At 31.1% G+C, this 24,061-nt stretch overlaps 1 protein-coding gene across 1 annotated transcript; it reads left to right on the top strand.

Annotated features, from left to right (window-relative positions):
* LOC134696732 (N-alpha-acetyltransferase 15, NatA auxiliary subunit-like) lies at positions 1 to 24,061 on the top strand. The gene is made up of 22 exons (XM_063558659.1): positions 1 to 186; positions 2,042 to 2,126; positions 2,658 to 2,762; positions 3,197 to 3,285; positions 4,207 to 4,275; positions 5,643 to 5,777; positions 6,087 to 6,234; positions 7,063 to 7,182; positions 7,373 to 7,468; positions 7,849 to 7,955; positions 8,680 to 8,752; positions 9,316 to 9,485; positions 10,593 to 10,745; positions 11,237 to 11,365; positions 15,088 to 15,237; positions 15,675 to 15,738; positions 16,488 to 16,672; positions 17,225 to 17,333; positions 18,410 to 18,508; positions 19,127 to 19,270; positions 20,269 to 20,372; positions 20,937 to 24,061. Exons 1-22 carry the CDS (start codon positions 130 to 132, stop codon positions 21,099 to 21,101), a joined length of 2,556 nt encoding a protein of 851 aa, XP_063414729.1. The 5' UTR covers positions 1 to 129; the 3' UTR covers positions 21,102 to 24,061.

Below are 24,061 nucleotides of genomic sequence, written 5' to 3'. Positions count from 1 at the left end.
CTCAATAACGAAACAGCGAGAACACCGGAAATATTGCTTCCTCCATGTTGGATAGCATCCTCGTGGTTGTGTATCCTGTTTCCTATGGAAATAGCTGGTTATAAAGCAAACACAGAACCCTAGAGCAAAATGCCCACTAACAATCCACTACCTCCTAAAGAAAATGCCCTTTTTAAAAGAATATTGGTGAGTGAGTTTGCACATTTCACAAAAAAGGGGGGAAGTTACCAAGGGACAAACCAAGAAATTTAAGAATGTGATATTTAAAGAAAGACAAATATTTCCCTGACATTAGAATAAAACCTCAACAGACTAACTTAAGATTGAGCATCAGAAACTCCATAAAAAAATGGAGGAAAACTGGTGTTGTTGCAAACTTGTCTAGCTTTTAATAGGTTTTGCTCCATCACAGGTCATCTTGCTTGCTTGCTACACATGTGTTGCTCATGGCAGGTGGTAATTCAGGGATTGCAGGCCCCCTGCAAAAGTATCTCGTGCAATTTTTTTGTGCACTATGATTTTGCATGTTTATGCTGCCAGGAATATTTTTTACGAGAACCTAAATAAGATGTAGACCTCTACAATGTATGAAGAATGGGTAAATTATATAGAGGGATTCATTATGTAGATGAGAATCTTCATACACTAAACGGGTCTGGGAAAACCATTAATTAAATTTTGATTTTTTTCTCAGTTCATTTTTTATGCCCCACCTAGGCTACGATAGTAGAGGGGCATTATGTTTTCTGGTCTGTGGGTCTGTTCTTTTGTCCGTCCATCTGTTCGTCCCGCTTCAGGTTAAAGTTTTTGGTCAAGGTAGTTTTTGATGAAGCTGAAGTCCAATCAATCCGTGTACTTAAGACACATTCTTGTTTTCTTTATTATTTTATTACATAAAAGGGCTAATGGAGGAGAAACTACATTAATGATTATAACTTCACAAGAGAGATTACCAAGTCATCACATCAAATATTGGGGATTATCATTAATTGATCTATTATGCTCCTATTCACTTGCTACCTGAGGTCTTCAAGATAAATGATTGTGGCATGTTGGTTTTATTTATCATCGTATATATCTTCATGTAATGCCATTAGGGATTCAGTGTTAGAAATGATTTTCTGATTTTTGCTGAACAAGGAAAATTGTACATGTACATGTGAGTGCATTAAAAAGACTGAACTTACAGATGCAAGTTATTTCTATGGGGATTTTCTGAAAATCAAAGGTGCCATATATACTCCCTGGAGCTTTTTCAAAAGGATGGCGTAGTCCTAGAGCAACAGAATCATTAGCCTTGGTAGATTTTACTGTAAATTATCTACCTTTCGTGTATACTTTATTTCGTGTTTAGCCTTTACTTGACCATTTTGTGGCATTTCTAATTGCCTTTAAATTACTCTTAAAAAAAATAGTAGGTGAACATTTGACATCTTTTGGAAGACATTTATTTTATTATGACTACTGGTATATAGACTGCTTATACTGCACATGTTTAAAAGTAGGACTTGACTGGCAATAGTGGGTCCCAGAATCTTTGTGAAGATTTTCTGAATTGTTATCCAGGCCTTTTGTTTTGTACATTAATTTGGCTGTTGGTTTTCTTGTTTAATATGTTAGAATAATTTAACCCTTGTGATTTGAGGTCCTTTTATAGCTTACTATGCAGTTTATGGCTTTGTTTATTGTTGAAGGTTATACAGCAGGTTTCTTGAAATCTTTATTTTGCTGTTGGTCCTTGAATAAAAACTGTTGGAGCTCACTTCTATTTCTATTACAATACCAAAATTGTGTTGGTCTTTTTCAAATTTTCGTGGTCAAATTCTTTGAACCAAAACTTTTTGAGAAACTCTAATCTGGTGACCTACAGCTGTTAATCTCTCTGTCATTTGTTTTTTTGTTGAGAAGTGTTTCATTGGCAATCATACTATTTTTTTTTTACATTAAACCATCAGTACCTAAGATATATTGAGAACTATTCAGATTAGCTGAAAATGAATTAAATTCATTATAATCCATAATACTGTTTTGTTTTTTGTAGAAATGTTATGAACAGAAACAGTACAAAAATGGGTTGAAGTTTGCTAAACAGATTTTAAGCAATCCCAAATTTAATGAACATGGAGGTAATATACTTGTAGTGTATTGATTGAAGTGTCTGATATCACATATAATATTTTGCTGTCCCCCCCCCCCCCCAAAAAAAAAAAACCAGTGTCCTATGAATTTTTTTTAGGATAAGTCATATTTTGCTACCCCCAAAAAAATCAAACACAACAAAACAGTGTCCTACGAAAAAAATGATTAGTCTGGTGTCTTTCTCAACTAGGTGGACACTAGAAGGTTGTCCTCAACTGGTCACTTTTAGTCAATCATGTCAATAGTTATCAGGATTATAATTTAATATTACCAGGATTATAATTTAATATTCCGACGCGCGTTTCGTCTACATAAGACTCATCAGTGACGCTCAGATCAAAATGTTAAAAAGCCAAAAAAATGTAAATAAAGATTTTAGAAAATAGCAATAATGAGAATTAATCATAATGGATAGTTTGCTAGATGAATACAACCAACCTTTTTCACTGAAAAATATTTTAATTGATATAAAAATTTTATAATAAAAATGTATAAGTAATTACATATTTTCATTCCAGAAACTTTGGCCATGAAAGGTCTGACTCTTAATTGCCTAGGGAGGAAAGAAGAAGCATTAGACCATGTAAAGAGAGGTTTACGTAATGACCTACGAAGTCACGTCTGTATCCTTTTGTCTTTAAATTAAAGAACAAATTAAACTGTTCGAAATACAAAAAAAGACGAAATATTTTATTAAAGTAAATAGCATATATAAAACAAAGAATTTAATTTAGACAATCTAACCTAATACTACACAAGTATCAAAATATTATGTGTTCCAAGGGTGTGTGCTTTATACTTAAAATTACTAGAATTTACTGTAAAAAGGGTGGAGGGGGCCAGAATGCACATCAAGCAGAAAAACTGACTGTAAAATTTGAACAAAGAATTACTAGTACAGTTTTCATAACATTTCTGGTCTTGTTATTTAACTTTTTGTGATAAAGAGAAGTTTTTAAAGCTTAAACTTTGTAAATTGTGTACCAAAAATAGGGATTTTTTACTCAACCATTTGAAAATGTCAAGGAGAACCATCTTATTCCTTAACCAACAACAGGTTGGCATGTTTTTGGACTTTTACAAAGATCTGAAAGAAAGTATGATGAAGCTATAAAGGCTTACAGAAATGCTTTAAAATGGGATAAGGTATGTCATTATTTAGCTTGAAACATTTGTATGAAAACCACTTATCTATTACAAGGTTGTAAATTCTCTACTGGAAAACCTAGTCACATAATAAACAGGTTCATAAAATGAACCAGTCATTCAAAACTTGCGCAAGTCGAAGAAAAATGATGGGTCCATTTCAAAAACAAAAGATGGTGAAGAAAAGGCAAGTCCACAAAACGCTATATATAATTAAGTCTAAGGGTTTGACATGTTACTGGAACCACACATGTTTTTTTCAGAATAAATTTGATCGGAGATGAAATATTTATAAAACAAGACTTTGATTGTGGCAGCAAAAATGAAATTTTAAAGAAATATTATTAAACTTAATGTCTGATGTTTAAAATTAAATATAATATATGCAGGTTAGAATATGGCTATATTTAGGAGATAACTGTATTGTATTTTAAGCTCCGACGGCATCAATTGGGGATTTGATGGTCGCAAATTAAGTTTACTGTCGACGCGTTAGCGGAGACAGTAAACGGGTATTTGCGACCATCAAATCCCCTATTGATGCCGTCGGAGCTTAAAATACAATATTGTTATCTTCATTCTAATGAAACTGACAGACAACAACGTTAAAACATGCATTTAAAATCTGTCATATGCCGTCTACGCATGCGCGTACGTCCCATAGCATCAATTGTCAATTGATGCCATGTAAATAAGTGACGTAATCCAATCAAAACGAACGTTACAAACGTTGTTGCATTAGAATTATTGTTTGTAAGCATCAGTTTTAATTTTAAAGCTTAAATCAACATTTATACAAACAGAGCAAGCAAGACTCCTAAAGTTTAACTCTACAAGCATTAAGAAATTAGCTGAAACAAGGTAGAGAAATTTGATTATTATAATTATGTATTAAAATTAAATTGTATATACTTTACATAGGATAATCTACAGATCTTGAGGGACTTGTCATTACTGCAAATACAGATGAGAGACCTTGAAGGTTATCGAGTAAGTAATAGTGATGATATACTAAAACAGTTTGAGTAGGTAAGGCCAAAAATAAAATATTGTTTGTTTCCCGACCGGCCAACCCCTCAAAAACGGTCAGACTCATAAAATTTTATTGTCAAAACTTAGTCAAATATTATTTTAATTATTTCCGATTATCTGGCTTGCAAGATCAAGCGATATTGTTATAGCTTTTAGGGGGGAAAAAATAATACCCTATCTACTTACCCACATCTGGCTTGGCAGAGACGGGATTGGGGAAACAAATAATATATAAATATAGGCCTAATGAAAGAAAAGAATATTAATTCTAATGCAATTTGGATGTAACAATTTTTTTCATTGGCTAACAGTTGCCGTCAAATCCACAGTTGACCAGGCGTAACTAAGGAGAGACCCGTCATTTTGAATTGACGAATCAACAAATGTTCGATTACTACTATATAATCAAAAATAAAACAACACCTACCTCGAATTTGCCGTTTTAATGTAATTTTATCCAAATTTGAAGCGTACGGGTAACGAAATAACCTTCAGTTTGTAAATTTTCGTTTGTATGACGTCACGTTTAGACATGACGTCTTTGTGCCAAAATTATTCATGAAGTTTCGCGGATTTTTTTTTATTTGACAAATTTAGACATTTTTTCAAGTTTTATCGTATTTTTTACTTTTTGTAATGCATTAGAATCGGAATAACAGGACTGTAGTTGAAGAGTTGCCACCGTCAATTTTGATTTGACGGTCGCAAATCTCCGTTTTACTGTCTCCGCTCCGCGTCGCCAGTAAAACTGCATTTGCGACCGTCAAATCTACAATTGACGGTGTCAACTCTTCAACTACAGTACTGTTATTCCTTAATTGTACATGGGTGGACACTTCATTATTGATATTAAAGTAAGGATTTATTTTGTCTGACATAGCATTGTAGTATTTTTCCTATCCTGCAATCGGCCAACTATTGTACAAATAACAGGTACTCAATTAAGTTTTTCTTTTATTTGTACTTAAAAGATATGGTTGTTTAAGTGTTCTCTAAATTGATTATGCCACCTACATGAGTACTAGATAGGTTATATTGGTTGCACAACAATGAGATGGGGTTCAAATGACACCTTTATTGCATGAATCTGTTTTGCTTACAAAACCTGACTGGAATTTGTCCAAACTTATTTTATTTTCTCCATTTGTTGTGTAGATTAGCATCCTTGTTTCTTAAATATTTCATTTAGGTGTTTAAAATTAATTAAATAGGGCTATTTCAATATCTGAAATAAATATTAAAGAGCAGAGTTTTATTGTAGGATTTATGTTATAGCTCTAGATCTTGATTTGACAATAATTTGCTGTTTATTTTTATTTGTTTAGGAGACTCGGTATCAGCTTTTAGTGTTGCGTCCTGGACAAAGAGCTTCATGGATAGGTTATGCCATGTCTTATCATTTGATGAAGGATTTTGATATGGCTTTAAGTATTCTAGAAGAATTCCGAAAGACGCAGATGGTAGGTAGTTTACTGTTAAAGACATCATGATCAAGTCATCCAACTTTTTGAAAATTTACCATTTTCAAAAAATACATGAAACAAATTGTAATTATCTACTCTCTTTAAATGAATGTAGCTTACATGTATTCTAAACTTGATATACAATGTATTAAGTATAAGTTTTAGAACATGATAGGATGGCTGTGTAGTAGAAAGATAGAGAATATGTCGGTGAAACAGCAACCCAACAAAATCGTGATCAATTAATTGTCATACCTTGAACCTATTATGTTGAACAATGTCTAATGAAAATGTTTTTACTTGTAGCCAAAAGCTGGAGATTATGAGCACAGTGAATTGCTCATGTATCAAAATATGGTGGTAAGGGAGGCAGGCATGTTGGAGGAAGCTTTGCATCATTTAGATAGATATGAAAGTCAAATTGTAGACAAACTATCATTACAGGAGATAAGGGGTAAGGACAGTAAAGGAGAAATCTCTGTTGAATTTTAAAGGCACTTGCACATGATTTCTATGGACTATTGATACTAGAAAATTTTAAGCACAAGTTTAGTGTTTGTGGAAATATTTTTATGAATGATGGGGCTTTTGAAATAGTGCCTTTTAAGACGTCCATGTATTTGACAGTTGAAAAAGGATTACCATAATACCAAATGAATATTCAAACCATATTATTCTCTTCAGTTATTTTGAATATCATGGAGACATCTTCATTTTATGATTTTTCTTTCTTTTGAATTAAATGATTGCCCACAACCATCAAAGTAGTAAAAGTTTATCTAATGAATATTTTTAAAAGTAAAATTGATGAGAAAAAGGAAAAAAACATGATTTATAAAATGTTGTCACCTCTTCATGTTTACAGAACTTTTAACACCATAATACCAAATGAATATTCAAACCATATTATTCTCTTCAGTTATTTTGAATATCATGGAGACATCTTCATTTTATGTTTTTTCTTTCTTTTGAATTAAATGATTGCCCACAACCATCAAAGTAGTAAAAGTTTATCTAATGAATATTTTTAAAAGTAAAATTGATGAGAAAAAGGAAAAAAACATGATTTATAAAATGTTGTCACCTCTTCATGTTTACAGAACTTTTAACACTGTTTAGTACATTATACAACAATTAACTTGAAGAAAGCTTTAGCGTTCTAGAAATGTAAGAAATCTCTTAAAATTTACACCAAACACATGTAGAAAGGTTTGGAACCTTTTTATATTGGAATGCTCGAATGTTTGGTTTATTGCATATATGAATTAATTTGTATTTTCAGCTGAACTGCTAATGAAACTTGGTAGATCGGAAAAAGTAGGTGATATTTATAAAGACCTAATAACCAGAAATCCTGAGAACTGGGCATACTACAAAGGGTTAGAAGATGCTATCAAACCAGGTAACTAATAATTTATTTTTACAGGAAAAGTTAACTGAAAATAAGAATAATAAAAATTGATACTAGGAGAATTTACTACTTTAGGAAATAAATATATGCGGTATGCATTGAAAAGGAAACCATTTGAATATGGAATGTATAATAATTAAACTTCATTACTGTTAAACATTGTGATTTATTTTATGACCAGGGACAGAAGAAGAAACATTAAAATTGTACACTGATGTAGAAGAACAGTACCCACGTGCATCAGCTCCCAGGAGAATACCTCTGTCATTTACAACAGGTAAATACATTAGCTTCATATCCATTTTCAGAAAATTAGAACAATGTTAAGGCATTCTCTTCCAAAGACATCAAGCGTAAATTTTTCAACAAGTGGTATTTACATATTAAGAAAAGAAGGAGACGTGTTTAAATGTCATTTAATAGGGAAAAGCACAAGTAAACCACATAATTAATAAACAAATATCAATAATTTAAAAGTAAAATGAAGATTTCTGTGAAGTTTCAAAAATACAAAATATTAGTTCTAAACTAATATTTTATAAAAGAGTTATGCCCCTTGAAAATATTCATTATATAGAAAATTTCATATGTATACAATTCTTGCTAAAAACTGTATTGTGTGTTTAAATCCTTTCAATGTTTAATATTTTATTTCAGGGGCTAATTTTAAAGGACTGATGGATACATATTTTAGGAGAGCTTTTCATAAGGGTGTACCACCTTTGTTTGTAACTGTAAAGAAATTATATTCAGATCCTTGGAAGGTTTGTAATAATTGTCTGGTTTTGAAGAAATACATTTTGTACATTCCCCATTTGCAAACAGCAATAACACATTTATATTTAAAAATTATGTCAGTATAATAATAAGATTTATGATGGCCAACTATTCACCATTATTCTTAAGTTATGTTCCTTTAAAAAGCAAAAATTGATCAATTTTGCCATTTAGGCACTCTAAACTGCCGCTTGCCTCACCAAATGTCAAAAAATGTATACACTGCTTATTACCACCAGACACAGATCAAGTTAAAGTTTGGATGTCATTACTTTCAGTTTTCACTTGAGTTATTTCCCTTTGGAAATTGAAAATTTCTGCTGAATTTTACCTATATTTACAAGCATGTGGCATCTGTGTCCCATGGAAACATTCTTCATCATTGTTTATGTTTTGGTATTTATTGCATTGTCATCTCATGTATACCCACCACATATCCCCTCATTTATAAAAATTGAGAAGAAGATATTGTTCAAATTCAAACATATGCTAGTAAGAAATTTATTACAAATAATGAATTTAAGCAATCTCACTTATGTTTACATTTAAAATAAGAATATAGATATGTATGATTTGAAAATTATTGAGTTCCTTGAAGACTATCAATAGATAAATTGTAATAGAAATGTTATCAAAAGTATTGTAAATGTATTGCAATGCCTTGGAAGATTTCCTGTAAAGTAGACAGTAATATTGTTTTTCTGATTGTAGCAACGAACCGTAGAAGATTTAGTTCTAGGGTATGCTGAAAATTTAAAAACTCATGAAAAGTTTGCGTTGTCTGGTAGGTATTAATGAAATCTTTCAACAACATATTGCTTGTGAATCTCGTTCTCACACTTAAACATCAGAAAGTCCTTGTACATAAAAATTAAACTGGAAGCTTTATTTGGATAATGTTCTTTTTAATACACTTTGTTTATTATGTCGCCTGACAGAATTCATCTGTCTCAAGCAACACATAGAAACACTTCTGTTGTCGTAAGTGAATTTCATCTTCAACCTCACACTTTATGTTAATTCACAAGTCCTTGAAAACACCATAATTTAACCAAACTCACACAGACATGAAGTTTTGTTGCTGCTATTTAAGATGTTGCTATGGTTGAATTTGGGTGTTTCTCATTATAAGAAATAGACTTGGCTATTTTTGTTTATATTACTGTGAGATGGAAGGTAACACACATTTCCTTTGAAAGACTCAATGATTATTTGTACTATTGAAAGCATAGAGCTTAGAAGTAATAATAATTATTTTGAGAAATTAAAGTAGGAAGAAAGTGTAGTTAAAAAACAAATCTTATTTTAAAATTGAGCCATATAAAAATGAGTGATTTTATTTTGCAGATGAAGGTGAATTAGAGTCTCCAACAACGCTATTGTGGGTGTATTTTTTCCTGGCGTGTCATTATGATTTCCTGGGTGACACCATCAAATCTGTAGAGTATATAGATCTAGCCTTAAAACACACACCACTTCTTATAGAGTTGTATGTACTCAAAGCCAAAATATTTAAAGTAAGTCAAAGCTATTATATATAAATTCATTATAGAAAGTTGATTTAATAATTGTACAACATCAGTAAGAAAAACAATGAAGGGCTTAGGGTTAGACCGTAAATGGGAAATTTGGAATGAGCTGACATGAATGAAAAAAACAGTTACAATCTTTTTTTGAATGGAGGTCTACAAATAAACTCATTAAAGATTTTAGGCTTATGATTTTGAACACCAGATGTGTGTTTCTCTGCACAAGACTTATCAGCGATACTCAGGCTGAAAGGCAAAGTAAAATGTGCATGCTGATCATGTGCAATATAGTTAAATTATGATACCCAATTTTTACTGATTTGCTGGTCACATTGTACATGTATCAATTTTGTAGGAAAGAGATACATAATAAATTAGATCTTAAGGAAGTTTTATAAGGAATCTATTTTAAAATGTTTATATGTGTGGTTATAATAAAGGAGTAGGTCCGGTAAGGACCGATTTTGGCCTCAAATTTCAAGTTCATCTGACAAAAGATTTTGACCACTTTTTAAACACTTAAGTGTCTATTTCATTTGAATCAATTAGTTTATGTGAAAGTTTTGAACTGATTTTGTCATTAAAAACGATCCGATTCAAGCTCAAATATGAAAAATCAACCCAATATGCCGAAAAATGTCACTTTTTTGATGGTTTTTGTCAAAAATGAAAGTGGCCGCATTCATGTTCATCCTTAACCTTTATATATGTTATGTATTATCATAAAATACAACTTCCGTTTCAATATTAAGGATGAACACGAATGCGGCCACTTTCGTTTTACACGAAAACTGTCTAAAATTTAACTAAAATGCTAGAATTTTGCAGAATTCAGTAATTTAGCATGACTTTAAGGTGCCAGTACCCGATATATTTTCATTGTATAGTAAAAAAAACCCATTTTTATGTAGCAGAAGCACTCTACTGTTCAATAAATGACTAAAAGTTTACATTTTATATATTTTGTAAAACAGCTATATTTTGAGGCCAAAAAGGGCTCTTGCCGAACCTACTCCTTTACTGCTTAATTGAATTTTGTTGCATTATTCTTGAAGTAACCAATAGAAATCTGTTATATATTTACTTCTTTTGTAGCATGCTGGTGATATAGAGGAGGCTGTCCGGTTGATGGATGAAGCTCAGTCATTAGATACAGCTGACAGATATATAAATTCCAAATGTGCCAAGTATATGTTAAGAGGCAATTTAATAGCAGAGTCTGCTGAAATGTGTTCAAAATTTACAAGGGTAGGTATGCTTAAAGGGGCATTAGCTGACAAATTCATGTTTATCAATTAGACTTCTCTGTTTATATTTATATCATACTTTAAGGTCTATCCAAATCACATAAAGACCTAGATTGGATTAATTATTTATAATGTTCCAAAATTTCAGTCAACTATATTTTTGAGCTTATTTTGAAATAATAGACTGAATAGTAAAATATTATTTCACAAAATCACTTTTATAAATGTTTCCAACTTGGGCATGTATAGAAAATATGTAAGTCTTGAAATAGTCCTTGTCTGCATGCAAGACTAATATAAAAATGATTTGACACAAATGTTGACCTACAATGTAGTCATGTAAATATATTGTGTAATTCAATCAAGCAAAATATAACAGCTGTTATGTTCTTAGCAAGGTATATTTTCTACTTGTTATCTATTTATAGCAAGGTGTATTGCATACTTGTCTATTAATAGCCAGTAATATTTTCTATTATTATCTATTTATAGGAAGGTGTATCAGCAGTAGATAATCTGAACGAAATGCAGTGCATGTGGTTTCAGATAGAAAGTGCTGCAGCATACCAGAGAATGGGAAAATGGGGAGACGCTCTTAAAAAGTGTCACGAAATAGATAGGGTAGGTCACTAAGGCCTAAAATAAAATTTCATTTGTTTGGCATTGCCGCCCGACCCACTGAAAATCTTGCCGCCTGAATAATTTTATTGGTGTTATAAAATTTGTATTTTTTTTATCTAAAAAATCGGAAAATTTCCAGAATTTTGATCATATCCGCGGAGTTTGTTTCCAGGCTTTACTTATTTCAAATCATGATCTTTTAAGTGCTTCTTGTACACTGTATTCAGAATAAGCGCTTGAATGACATAGATTAGAAAAAAGTCTGCCAAAAATGTCAAAAAGACGGGCAGTGGATAGCATCCCCTAATGCTCCATTTAAGGGAGAGGAGTGTTTTATTAAAACATAAGATTTTCACCTAATCTTTACATGGAACATGGATTGATGTTCTAAAAGGCCTTGTAGAGAACTCAAATGTCGTCTTTGGTAAAGCAGACAGTGACACTGTAATTTGTTGGTGTCTGCTTTGCATCCTCACTTCATGGGATAGAAGCTTTTCACCAAGACATGACAGAACAAACATCTGTAGCTTTAACCCTTGAAGGATCTCTTGAATATGTGAAATCTATCATGTTTCTTGAACCAGATAACAAAGCATGTTGCCATGTAAATTCCAAAACAATGCATTCTTTGACCTATAAATTATTTACTTTTACAAATTGTGACTTGGATGGAGAGTTGTCGTGTTGGCACTCATACCACATCTTCTTATATCTATTCAAAATGATGCCTTGGCTTGATGGCTGAAAGGTGTACCTGCATGCACATTTGCCTAAAGATTTCATAATTAAAGCTAAAAAATAGGGGAAATAAAATATTTTTACTTAGTATTAATTATTATATAGAATACTTAGTACTAAAAATATTTTATTTCCCCCATTTTTTTGCTATAATTATACTTAATACTACTAAAAATATTTTATTTCCCCCATTTTTTTGCTCTAATTATGAAATCTTCAGGTGACTGTGCTGCATGAAAGCACCAAAGCTATACATGTATGGTCCACGATTTACAGGTTTATATACAATAGTTTTGTACCTGTAGAGGTTAGCCTGGTACAAAACATACATATTTTAAAGACTAGCCTCTTGTGTGTATCACAAACTAAAAATCCAACCCCTCTTTTCTTAACATGAATAAGATAATTCTTAAAACAAAAAAGATATCTGACAGCAACATATTTATAACTATTGTCTGGCATTCATGTCTGTTCTTGTGCCAACCTTCTAAATTTGAAATATTTTTCTATCCTCAAAAGCTGATCAGGGGCTGCAGTGGCTTTGATTGTTTTCTAGTTCGACAAAATTTACATTTATCAATGCTAGTCTATCACCTCTAGGTATAAGTTAGCAACCACAAAATTAAGGTTAGATTGTTAAGAAATTTATAATAAGGTTCCTCTGTGCACTACGCTTTCATCCACTAATAAACTGATTGTCATGAACTTGCCCATATGGTGTAGAAAGGTAATTTTAAATACCATCAAACAAGCAAACAATGAATCAAAGCTAAAATCACTTATTTGTACAGGGAGCTGTAGTGGTCGAACTGATTAAAATATGACAAGTTTACCAAACTGAAGGCAACTTCAAGATGTGACATTAAGCCTCTGTTCAATAGACAGTCCCACAATTAAGATTCAATTTTCATGTCTAACATGTTATATGGTTAATAATGTCATTTCCCTACCACAGATCTGTTTCTGCTGGGTACTTTGGTTTACTCCTCCAAAAACACTGAACGTCTGACATGAAATTACCCATATGTTGTAGAATGTGACATTAACCCCTATCAAAGAAACCATCAGTTTGTACACACAACTGCAAAATGGTGCACTGCTTTTGGCTGTGATCTAGAGGCAAAAGGATTATGGTTGCAATAAATAGTTTTTAAATGTAATAAAAAAAAAAAAATCCCTACCTACCTACCTACCCAACTGCTGATGGTGTGAGTCGGCAATGCCAAACAAACAATTTTTTAAGGGTGGCCTAAGATCATTCAAGCATAGTGATGACTACAGTTGTCAAGGTACTGCAGATTCATTTATTTTTCATTGTTTAGACAAAATTGATATTTGAATAAGGTTTGGTGCAATTCTGCATACAAGCCATAAGAAAATTTGTTCAGTTTTTCTGCTGTCAATTAAGCTATGATATTTGATGTTTGTTTGCTGAGATTAGTCGAGTAGTAAGATAAAAAGTGGTTCTGAACACTATATTATTTAAAATTATTTATCCAATGGAGTTATTATGCTATATTAGCACTGTTCCAGTGAGGGAGAGGAGGAAGGGATCACTTATTTTTGGACATGAGTTGTGGCTCATCATTGACTATTACACCTTTTAGATATATATAAAATCTATACTATTAAACGAGAAGACCTCATTTTGTGTGTCGCTTCTCTTCCTTCCACAATAAATTAATCTTTATGCCTCTGTGTCCTATAGGTACCATGCATAGTCGCATTTGTTATGACTTCAGTTTGGGTTATTTTGGGAGAAAAACGAAAATGAAGGAGTCTGGATATTGTTTCTGTTCTCAAACCGACTTTTAAGTCAGACATGACTACCGGTTTTAACATTGAGAACCAATCGTATGATAGTCAACAAAAATGATAAGTAAATAAGCCAATCAGTGCGTTGTCCAGATAGTGGTTTTTAGATCGTAAGAAACACTACTATTATTCCTCGGTTTTAATAACACATAATTTCATAAGTACAAAAATGTACTCGAACGGGGACAGGACCATTATTTTGCGTTTATCTGCATGTATACTATGATTAAGATACTACTATAATATACAGAGACTCTCTATTATGATATAGCAGCCAGTGATTGCCATGGAGAAGAAAATTAGAATTGATAGTCAATAAAAAATCAAATTCCCTTTAATATTTATAATACAGAAACGTGAAAATAATGGAATATAACAGAAAACTAAATAATAACGGACTTTTAAAACGAAAGAGGGCTTAAAAATATTGTCCAGTCTCCATGTACCTATATGACTTTTGATATCATTTTGTTAATTCTGCAGACAAAAAAATCATTCACAAAAATTCATTCTTAAATAGCTAACATATTTTCAACCAAGCTTTTAAGTCAAACAGGACTTCCGGTTTTAAACTTGCACATAAATTTCATAAGAGTACTCGTGGACAGGACAATAATTATCGTGTCAATAGAGACTATATAATATAAGCAGTGAAAGCTTAGGAGAAGAAACTTGGAATTGATAGTTAATAGCAAATACACTTTATTTATAGTATACGTATGTTCATAGTATACAGGAACGCGAAAATAATGGAATTTAACAGATAAAAAATAACGGACTTTGGAAACAAGGGAGCCGGCTTAAACTCTTCCCAAGTACCTATGAATTTCGATACCTTTTCTGAAATTCTCCAGACATGTTATCTTTTCCTGAAATTCACCAGCCACAAAAATCTTTTACAAAAAATCTCCCTACAACAGTTAACATACTTAGAGTCAACCAAGCTCTAAATGCCCGCGATTTCGCAGGTGTGTTCTAGTATATAATAAACTTTGTTAGGTTGTGGTGGTATTCTCAAAGGTCATTGCTTCCCCCAAAATCTATTTTAATTTAATAGACTTCATAAAAATGTAGTTTATATTGTGAAAGCTTGACTTTTTTAAAACTTTAGAAAATACATTAAATTTGTGATGATTGTTATAAATTGTAAACTTTTTTTATGATTTCAGCATTTTACAGAAATAATAGAGGATCAGTTTGACTTCCATACGTACTGTATGAGAAAGATGACTCTCCGAGCTTACGTTGGATTATTACGATTAGAGGATGTATTACAACACCACCAATTCTATTTTAAAGCAGCCAAAATTGCTATAGAGGTAATATTCTTCTGATAGAAAATACTCATAAAAATGTTTTGTTAATTTTATAGGAAGAGGTTTGCAGATAACAGTAGAATGATGCATAATAAGCACAGAATACAGCTTCATCATTAAACTGTCTCATTACATGTACCTGAACTTCTGTATTATGAAATAATTTGACATTTGATCTTGAACTTAATGTTAATGACATGAGTGAGGGTATATTTCACACTGCATTTTGCAACTCCTGGTTTAAAACCAATTGTAATATCTGTTCAAAACTATTCAATATAAAATGGATGTCAAAACAAGTTATCTTAGAGAACGCTTGTATTTTGCTTAACATTAGTCTAGAAACCTTATTGCAATACAATAGGAATTTGATTTACATAATTTGACCTTTATTAGCTTTATTCACAGTAAAAGTAACACACCCATTTTGTTTATTGTAGATTTATTTACATTTACATGACCACCCTCTCTCAGACAGTGATCTGGATAGTGCTCTTGATGCTGGTTGGTAAAATTTAATATATAATCAAACATATTTATCTTATCGTACGGCTGATAAATTATGATGTCATTGGTTAAGTAAATTTCATATGGGGTTCATGACCTAACATCTACACTTAATGGTGTTATAGGGTTCACTACTGACTCCCTATGGAACATATCAGATGAGTAAAATCCATAGGAGATTCTATCTTTGGCCTCACACTCTATGGATTTTACTATTCCTCTGGATCTGTAGGGGGTCAGTAGCGAACCATATAACTTATAATATCAATTGGGATTAAGAAGATGAGAACAAAAGGTAGTAAGAAAGTGAAAAGATATTGTAAAGAGGTTTATTGGACTTAATCCATCCAATGATCTTGCTTCTTTCATAATTCTACTCTACAAATATAGAATAAACAGCTAGCCAAAATTTCAAGGAAGATTGGGGGGAAAAGATCAAAATGCCAAAGACCCCATTTAAATACCTGAATATTACCTATTTGTGAATAAGTCGACCATGCATGCCCTTCCATAATTCAGTAGAAAAATATTTTGTGTAGTGGAAATAAATACAACAAAATGTCAAGATCCAATTCATTTGTCTCATTTGATGGAAATGATTAAATCCTATTCACATTTTTTATTTGCAAAACATAAAATGTAAAAATTTTCTATATTTCAGAAGCATTTAGAGTAGAGATGTTTTAAGATGATTTGCTTTTGGTTAAAAAAATATGTTTTTTTTAAAAATATAAAACTTTTTTCAGAAAATTTGTCTCCTAGTGAATTAAGAAAGTTAAAGAATAAGCAACGGAAAGCAAAGAAAAGAGCACAAGCAGAAGCACAACAGAAAGCTGAACAAGATAAAAAAGAAACTCATAATAAAAAAGCTCAGGATGGTGAATTAGACGGTCCGAAAGAAGAGGAATTAGTTCCAGATAAATTAAGCAGGGTATGTCTTTTTATATGACAAAAAAAAGTTTTAAAAAAAATGGTTGTATATTGCTATCACGTCGTAGTCGTCGTCATCAGCGTTGTCAGAAGACAAATGGTTTCCCGATAATAACTTTAGTAAAAGTAAATATCAATCAATAAAATTTTAACACAAGGTTTGTAAACACTAAAGGAAGGTTGGGATTGATTTTGGGGGTTATGGTCCCAACTGTTTAGGAATTAGTTATAGATTTAGATTTGCAAATTTGTTGCAGCATATTTCATGTATTTATATGCATTTAAGTTAACATGTCATCCAAAATTTTGGAAGTGAAATATTATTCTAGTATATTTCTTTTATACCTAGATTTTGATTTATAGATTAAACATGTCAACTCTTAGATATGCATAGTGTTACTGTTAGACTAGGGACATTATATCACATGGGATATATAAGCATGTATTTCTAATCTATAAAATAAAGAGAATTACTAATCATCAATGTTGAACAAAAATCTTGTATTTGAAGTATTAAAAGAATTTTTGTTCAAAATATTGTTTTCCTTTTCAGCCTGATGACCCATTAGAGCAATCATTGAAATTCCTGAAACCTTTACAGATGCATGCAGCACATAGAATACACACACATATAGTAGCTTATGAAATTTATTCTAGGAAAGGTAAATTATAAAATCTCTCACATATAGTTATTGTTTTTAATACAAACTAAAATGTTATAAATATGTAAATTAAATCACTTATTTTGTTAGTGTCAAATGATAACATACATAATAACTTTGTAATTTTATATATACTGCAGCTGTGCTATTTGAGCAGTCAAATTGCATTGACTGTATATTTATATGTGATATACAGTCACTGACCGTATATCACCTTGTTAATGACGTTGACAATGCTTTTCTGTACAGTTTTATTTATGACGTCAAATACAGGTTTGTGGCAATTTTACCTTGTCCGCTCACAATTAAAGAATGACGTTTTTTACCCTAAATACTTCATTTTGAACAGTTATAAGAGTTGCAGTATATAAAGAATAACCATATATTGTCTTGAAATATCAATCTGTTATTTATACTCGGCTCGAAACAGGTAGAAATGCTCGGCACAGCCTCGCTTTTTACCTGTTTCTAAGCCTTGTACAAATAACATTGATATTATGAGACAATGTATGGTTATTCTATATATAAAAGATGAAATTCTTTTTGAAAACTAAGAAGGAACATCAAAAGCTTTTTTTTATGACCCTGCAGCTAAGGGGAAGGGGGCATTAAGTTTTACCAGTTTTACCCTTGTCTGTCTTTATGTCTTGATCTCTTGTTTTAGTTTTTCTCAACCAAATGTAATGAAACTTATAAACAATGCTTATTACAACTAATCACAGATCAAGTTCAAGTTTGCATCACACTATCACTGTTCTGGAGTTATGTCCCTTTTTGAATTGGAAAATTTCTGAATTTACATGCTCTAACTTTATTTTGCCTCAACCAAAAGTTGGAAAACTTGTACACAATGCTTATGACCATCAAACTAAGATGAATTACAATTATTGGTAGCATCTCTGTATACATTGAAAAAATGCTGAATATGCAGTATAAGCAAGGGCATCTGTGTCATGATCAGATTCTTTTATTTCATACAATTAGTCAGATAATAATTTTCTTATTATCTTGAATTGATTTGTTAAGTCATAAAATTTTATTTTGCAGATATTATATAGTATCTTTTTATATTGTAGGAAAAATATTATTAATGTTACAGTCATTAAAGAGAGGATGTCATGTAGAAAGAAATAATCCACAATTACATGTTTGTTTGTTACGATTTTTATTGTTAAGTAAGTAGAAAGAAATAATCCACAATTACACGTTTGTTTGTTACGATTTTATTGTTAAGTAAGTATTAGCTCTGCATAAAAGTTTGAAAATGAAGCTTAAATTTGGCAAATAAAAACTGACGAGTTCACATTGATGGATTGACATATTGTCACTGTCACTTGTACATTTAACAACATGCCTCACAATACAACTCATAAAATCTAAAATAGTGAGATGCACAGCTTCTCAAACTTATTTTCTTAAACAAAAATTGCATATTAAATTATGAATTGTGTGGATTCAATATTTGTGGGATATCAATTTTTGACGGTAACGGTAAATCATTATTTTAAATGTTATCGGGTTGTAGAGTCAACAGATCACATACTTCTAGACCATAGGGAGAACAAATTTAAATTAATTGGGATACAATAGGGATAATATGATAATTAAATTAAAACAATGTCAGTCCGTTTCTTTGGTACCATGTATGTTTTAATGGGACAGTTCTAAATTAAATGATAGCTTTTGAAAAGGAATATAAATGTATTGAAATAGAAAAATATCTTGTTTTAACCTGAATCTAGCTATAATCTTCATGTGTGAATATTGATAATGATTGTTATTTTGTTTTTCAGTAAAACAGAAAACAGATTTACCAGAACCTGTTAGTAAACTTCTGCAAAGAGAAATGGAGAAATTTTACAATCACAAAGACCCTTTAACACTTAATACAGAATACCTAGAACAAAATAATAATTCCATATTGCATAGATTAGCAGGTATGTATAGACATTTGATTTAATGCTATGGAAACTTTAAAAATAAGACTGAGGCAACTCTCCACCAGAAATTAAAAAAAAACTATAGGTCACTGTTTAAGAATGAACAAATACCAAAATCCATACCACATAGTTAGCTATAAAAAAGCTTTGAAATGGTAAATTCAAAACAATAAAGGACTCAATTTGCTTGTTAAAATTGTAGATGTAGGGAAATAACGAAACCATCTGTCTTCAGAATATATTGCATTTTTATGATGCAGTAAGAGTGGTCAAACCACACAGCTTGATAAGTAAACATGCATCATGATTCTGTGACGCCTCTAGGAGTTGTTTGACACACAAGCTTGATTGAGACATGGTTTTCCTTGAACAAGTTTATTACCAGTGAATTGTTAAGCCTAAAATAGAATATTGTTTGTTTCCCCAATCATGACCAACCCTGCAAAAACAGTGCTACTCCTAAAAGTATATTGTCAAAACTAAGTCAAATATTATTTTATTCATTTCCAATTTCCTAGCTTGCTGGATTGTACAATATTGTTTTAAGCTTTTTGGAAAAATAAAATTATTTCCTTACCTACCGACCCACACCTGGCTTGGCAGGGTCGGGTTTGGGGAAACAAACAATATATTAATTTAGGCCTTATATCTTCATAAAAATATATATTAATGTTTATTTAAATGCTGCTAGAAATTAACATCTTAATTAAATAAACCAGTCTGTTTCCTGTCATGTCATTCAATTCTGTTAGTTGGTATTCAGCCTATGGTTGTGTGTGAAGACTGCCATTATAGTCAGTCCTTTCTGATATACACCTGCAGATATTATGTTAATATACAAATTTAACATTATCAATCATAATTATTCTGCTCAAAATGGTGCTAGGGGTCATCTTTAACTTGCACTGAAATAATAGCTGGCTACATATCCTTACAATTTATTGATACTGGTGACATTTCCTGCAATAACTTTATCTTATTATTTTGTGATTTAGGGGCCAGAATGATGTATGAACTTTCACCCACACCAGAGAAACAAGAGGAAGCATTAAAAATTGCCACAAGTCTTTCACCGAAATTACAAGGAATAATTCTTAATGTAAGTAATGTATATATTTACAGTTAAACCATTTAAAATGGGGAAAAAAAGAATGTGGTATAATTGTCAATGAGACAAATCTCTGACAAGTGACCAAATGACATAGAATAAAATTCAGAATGGAAAGGTAACAACTTAAGGTCATCCTTCAATAATGAACAAAACTAACATGTTTTGCTTTTCAACACTGGGAAACAATAAAAAAAAATACTTCAACCCTAAAAGTTCGAAAACTTTCTGCTCATTTGCCAAAAGCAGAGGGATACCATCAAATATAGTTTGATATAGAGTTGACTTTCGATAGCAGCTGTGTTTAAAGTAATTTAGATGTTCATATCTTGTTATTTATTATAGTTTAAATTTTAAATATAATATCTATTATTTGTGGAGGGCACATTTTAGTTGATTTCATGTGTATCTGTTAACCATGAACTAATATATATTTACCTGGCTTCATGATCAAAGTATTCAAGCATGAAATGTAGTAACCATAAACATGCTATGGTTCTAACCACATTAAAAAATATGCTGATATTAACATTTTTTTTATTTTTTCATTTGTAGAATTGTATAGAAGTGCTTGAAGCAATGTGTCGAGGTGATTTTGGAAAATGTGAGTCGACGGCACAGAAATACCAAGCTGACTGTCATAAACTTTTCCCTTATTCTCCATCATTTATCATCCCTGCCAGCAATCAACCAGACCAAGTCAATGGGAATGCATCGTGAGAGAGAGAGAGAGAGAAAACATCAAGTGTCATTTATTTATCCTGTGATAGTGCTTTAAAAAACTTTGAATTTTAGAAATAGAGAAACAGTGAGAATCAAAATGAATTTTCCCGAAATGTAGTAAATCCAAGAGACTTGAAATTCAAAGTTAATGGCATAAAATGCATTTGAACAAATAGTTGAAGAAAGAGATACTTGATATGCATGGACTATTGTGTGTGTGTGTGAAGCTTGGAACCTATCTGTTGACATTTATAATTTACTATGTCTTGTCCAGCATTTTTATAAAACTGCAGTGTACCTCTTTACATTTTATATTTCATGGTCAGTCTTGTACTAGTGAACGAAGTCATATTAAATAACTTTCTTCCTTTTCATCATTTTTTAAGCAAACGGTCATGCTGTTTTTAACCCCCCAAAAAAAGGAAAAAAGGCCATATAATATGAATTCCTAGATTCTTGTCCCTGTCTGTTTTATTCCCACTTAGATTTTTGTCTTATTAGATGAAAATTGTTAAAGAATTGAATGCTTCTCTTTGTAATTCAGACTGATATCCAATTCAAATCAAACAAAAGAAATTGAGCTCTTTCTTGGAGAAAATATTTATCAAGTTTTCAACATCTAAATTGACAGTCTTTCATCCCTACATAGCTTGCATTTTCAATATGAAAATAGATATGGTTGCCTAATGGGGAGATAATTTTGACGAAATAGAATCCTGACTGAGTTTTATTGGGGTGTAAAAGTGTTGACTGAAGCAAATTAATAAATGCAGGATCAACGCTATTGCAAAAAGAAGTATTGAATTCTGTAAAAATTTTATACTACAATCATGATAAAGCGAGTTATATCAAATTTTATGTATGTTTTCCTATGCATTGAAACCACTTCATCATTAAGGAAATAAATTTGATTTTGGAATGATTCTTTAATACCATTGTCAGCCAATCAGAAGTTCAGATGTTATGAAACATATACATATAATGTAATTATTCATGTGGGATATGGAGATGTTTAAATCTGTCTAGAAGAAAAAAAAGATAGTCCGCTTTTATTTTAATTGATTTAAAAAAATATAAAAGTTACATCTTATGGTGTAATTAATCATCACAAAATGCCAATGTTAAAAGAAACTAGTGCACAAACCATTAGATGTATTGCTGTTATTGAAAATTTTAAGATCATTGAATTCAGAATCTCTTAAACTTACAATTTAAACCTGGTCTTTTATTTGCAATTACCAGAATATTTATCATATTGAATATAAGGGAGAAGAAGAAATTGATAAAAAAATAATAATTAAGTGTGGCCTGTATACATTGTAGCTTGAATGTAGCAATGAAGTTAGGCTGCCCTCATAAATCAGGCACACAAAGTTAATAGGTTAACATTTTTAGAACCTTTTCACAATTACAGGTACTAACAATCTCATTTTTGCTTCTTCAGATTTCATAGCATTGATAATCAATGGTAAATCATATGTAAGAATGACGTACACACTTTTCTAATAATACCATACATAATATCTTTTACATTTATATTTTTCTTTAAAACAAGGTTGTGAGGCTTGAAATTGGGCTAAATAACATAACAGTTCAAAGTGTTACTAGTTGTTTAATTTGTGTAAAATATAATATAAAAGGAGATTTGATAAAATACATTCAATTTGGCCCCGGCAAGTTTAAAAACAGTCAAATTATATCATCCCCTTAAAATTATAGTAATGCTATGATCAATTAAATGCAGAAAAGTTTCCTGTGATACGTAAATGAAAACCTTGATATTATTTCATGTTTATGCAAAAAAATCAAAAAAATCCGTCGGTTTATTTCTGGAAGGCCATGTATACAAATTTAGAGGAAGTCTTTAATGAATAAAAAGTAGAAACCTCCCATTATCAAGCATTTCTATTCATACGCTTCCTTGCTGATTTTGATTGGCAACGAAGGAAAATACGTAATTAAATAATAATTACCAGGTATTTAGGGACGACATCAAAAGTTCAATGTAGGATAAAAAAACTTAATTCATATAGTTTTTGCACTGATCCCCCTACCCTCCTCTTAACTTTATTGGAGAAAATTGATTGACCAATAAGGATATATAAATTAAATTGATGTTAATTAAACAAACCTTGCAACAATTTTGACCCCCACCCCCAAACTATTTGAATTAAGATTTTTATCCTTAAAAAAAAAATCGCTTTCATTGATTTTTTTTTTATTTCCCTTAGTTGGTGTAAATATCTCTTCTTTGGGTGAAATATCTGTTTATAATGTTTATTAAAATCATGACGAAAATTTTTAATGTAGTAAATTTTATAGGAGAAAAAGTATCATATTTGCCAGTTGAAAGAACATTTTAATGTAATATATACTTAAAGCATAAAATTGTCAAAAACTTTACATTTAAGCATATATTTTTTTATACTCGCACTGCAATCATGAAGTTAAATTATTCAAATACCTTAGAAAGTTTTGATTAATTCCAAAGGATGCACAAAACTTCAAATTATTCATTCGTAAAACTATACAAACTCTGATTAGGCTAGTTAAAAGAAAGATCGTCAATTTAAGTGTTCTAGCCAAAAAGGTAATAGAAAGCTTAATGGTTTCATTAGAGTTGCAAATGTAAAGCATTCTTACAGTTATTTGATATTTTTAAATATATTCGTTTCCCCCCAAATTTATGTGAAATTATCTTATAGAGTAATCCCCCCTTCCCCACCAACACTCGCTCACATGTACACATTTTTGTGTCGGATTGGATCCATTTTGAAACTATGCAGTATTGATTTTTCTTCCTAATTAAATTGTATGGTAGGTTTTAAATGTGTAGGTATGTTTTGTAATAGTTCATGTCTAATTCTATCTACGTTTTATGTAGTTGGAACAGCTCAGTGCTCTACTAGTTTGTACTGGTACATACCATTAAAAAATTCAACGACAAAAGAAAAAAA

The sequence above is a fragment of the Mytilus trossulus genome, chromosome 14 (assembly GCF_036588685.1).
Source record: "Mytilus trossulus isolate FHL-02 chromosome 14, PNRI_Mtr1.1.1.hap1, whole genome shotgun sequence".
NCBI classification, from domain to species: Eukaryota; Metazoa; Mollusca; class Bivalvia; order Mytilida; family Mytilidae; genus Mytilus; species Mytilus trossulus.
This window is presented reverse-complemented; position numbering and strand designations above follow the sequence as displayed.

Coding starts and splice junctions, on each gene's coding strand:
- LOC134696732 (XM_063558659.1), top strand. CDS start 130: ATGCCCACTAACAATCCACTACCTCCTAAAGAAAATGCCCTTTTTAAA. Junction 15,739..16,487: donor GGATAGTGCTCTTGATGCTG/GTTGGTAAAATT, acceptor AACTTTTTTCAG/AAAATTTGTCTCCTAGTGAA. Junction 19,271..20,268: donor CATATTGCATAGATTAGCAG/GTATGTATAGAC, acceptor TTTGTGATTTAG/GGGCCAGAATGATGTATGAA.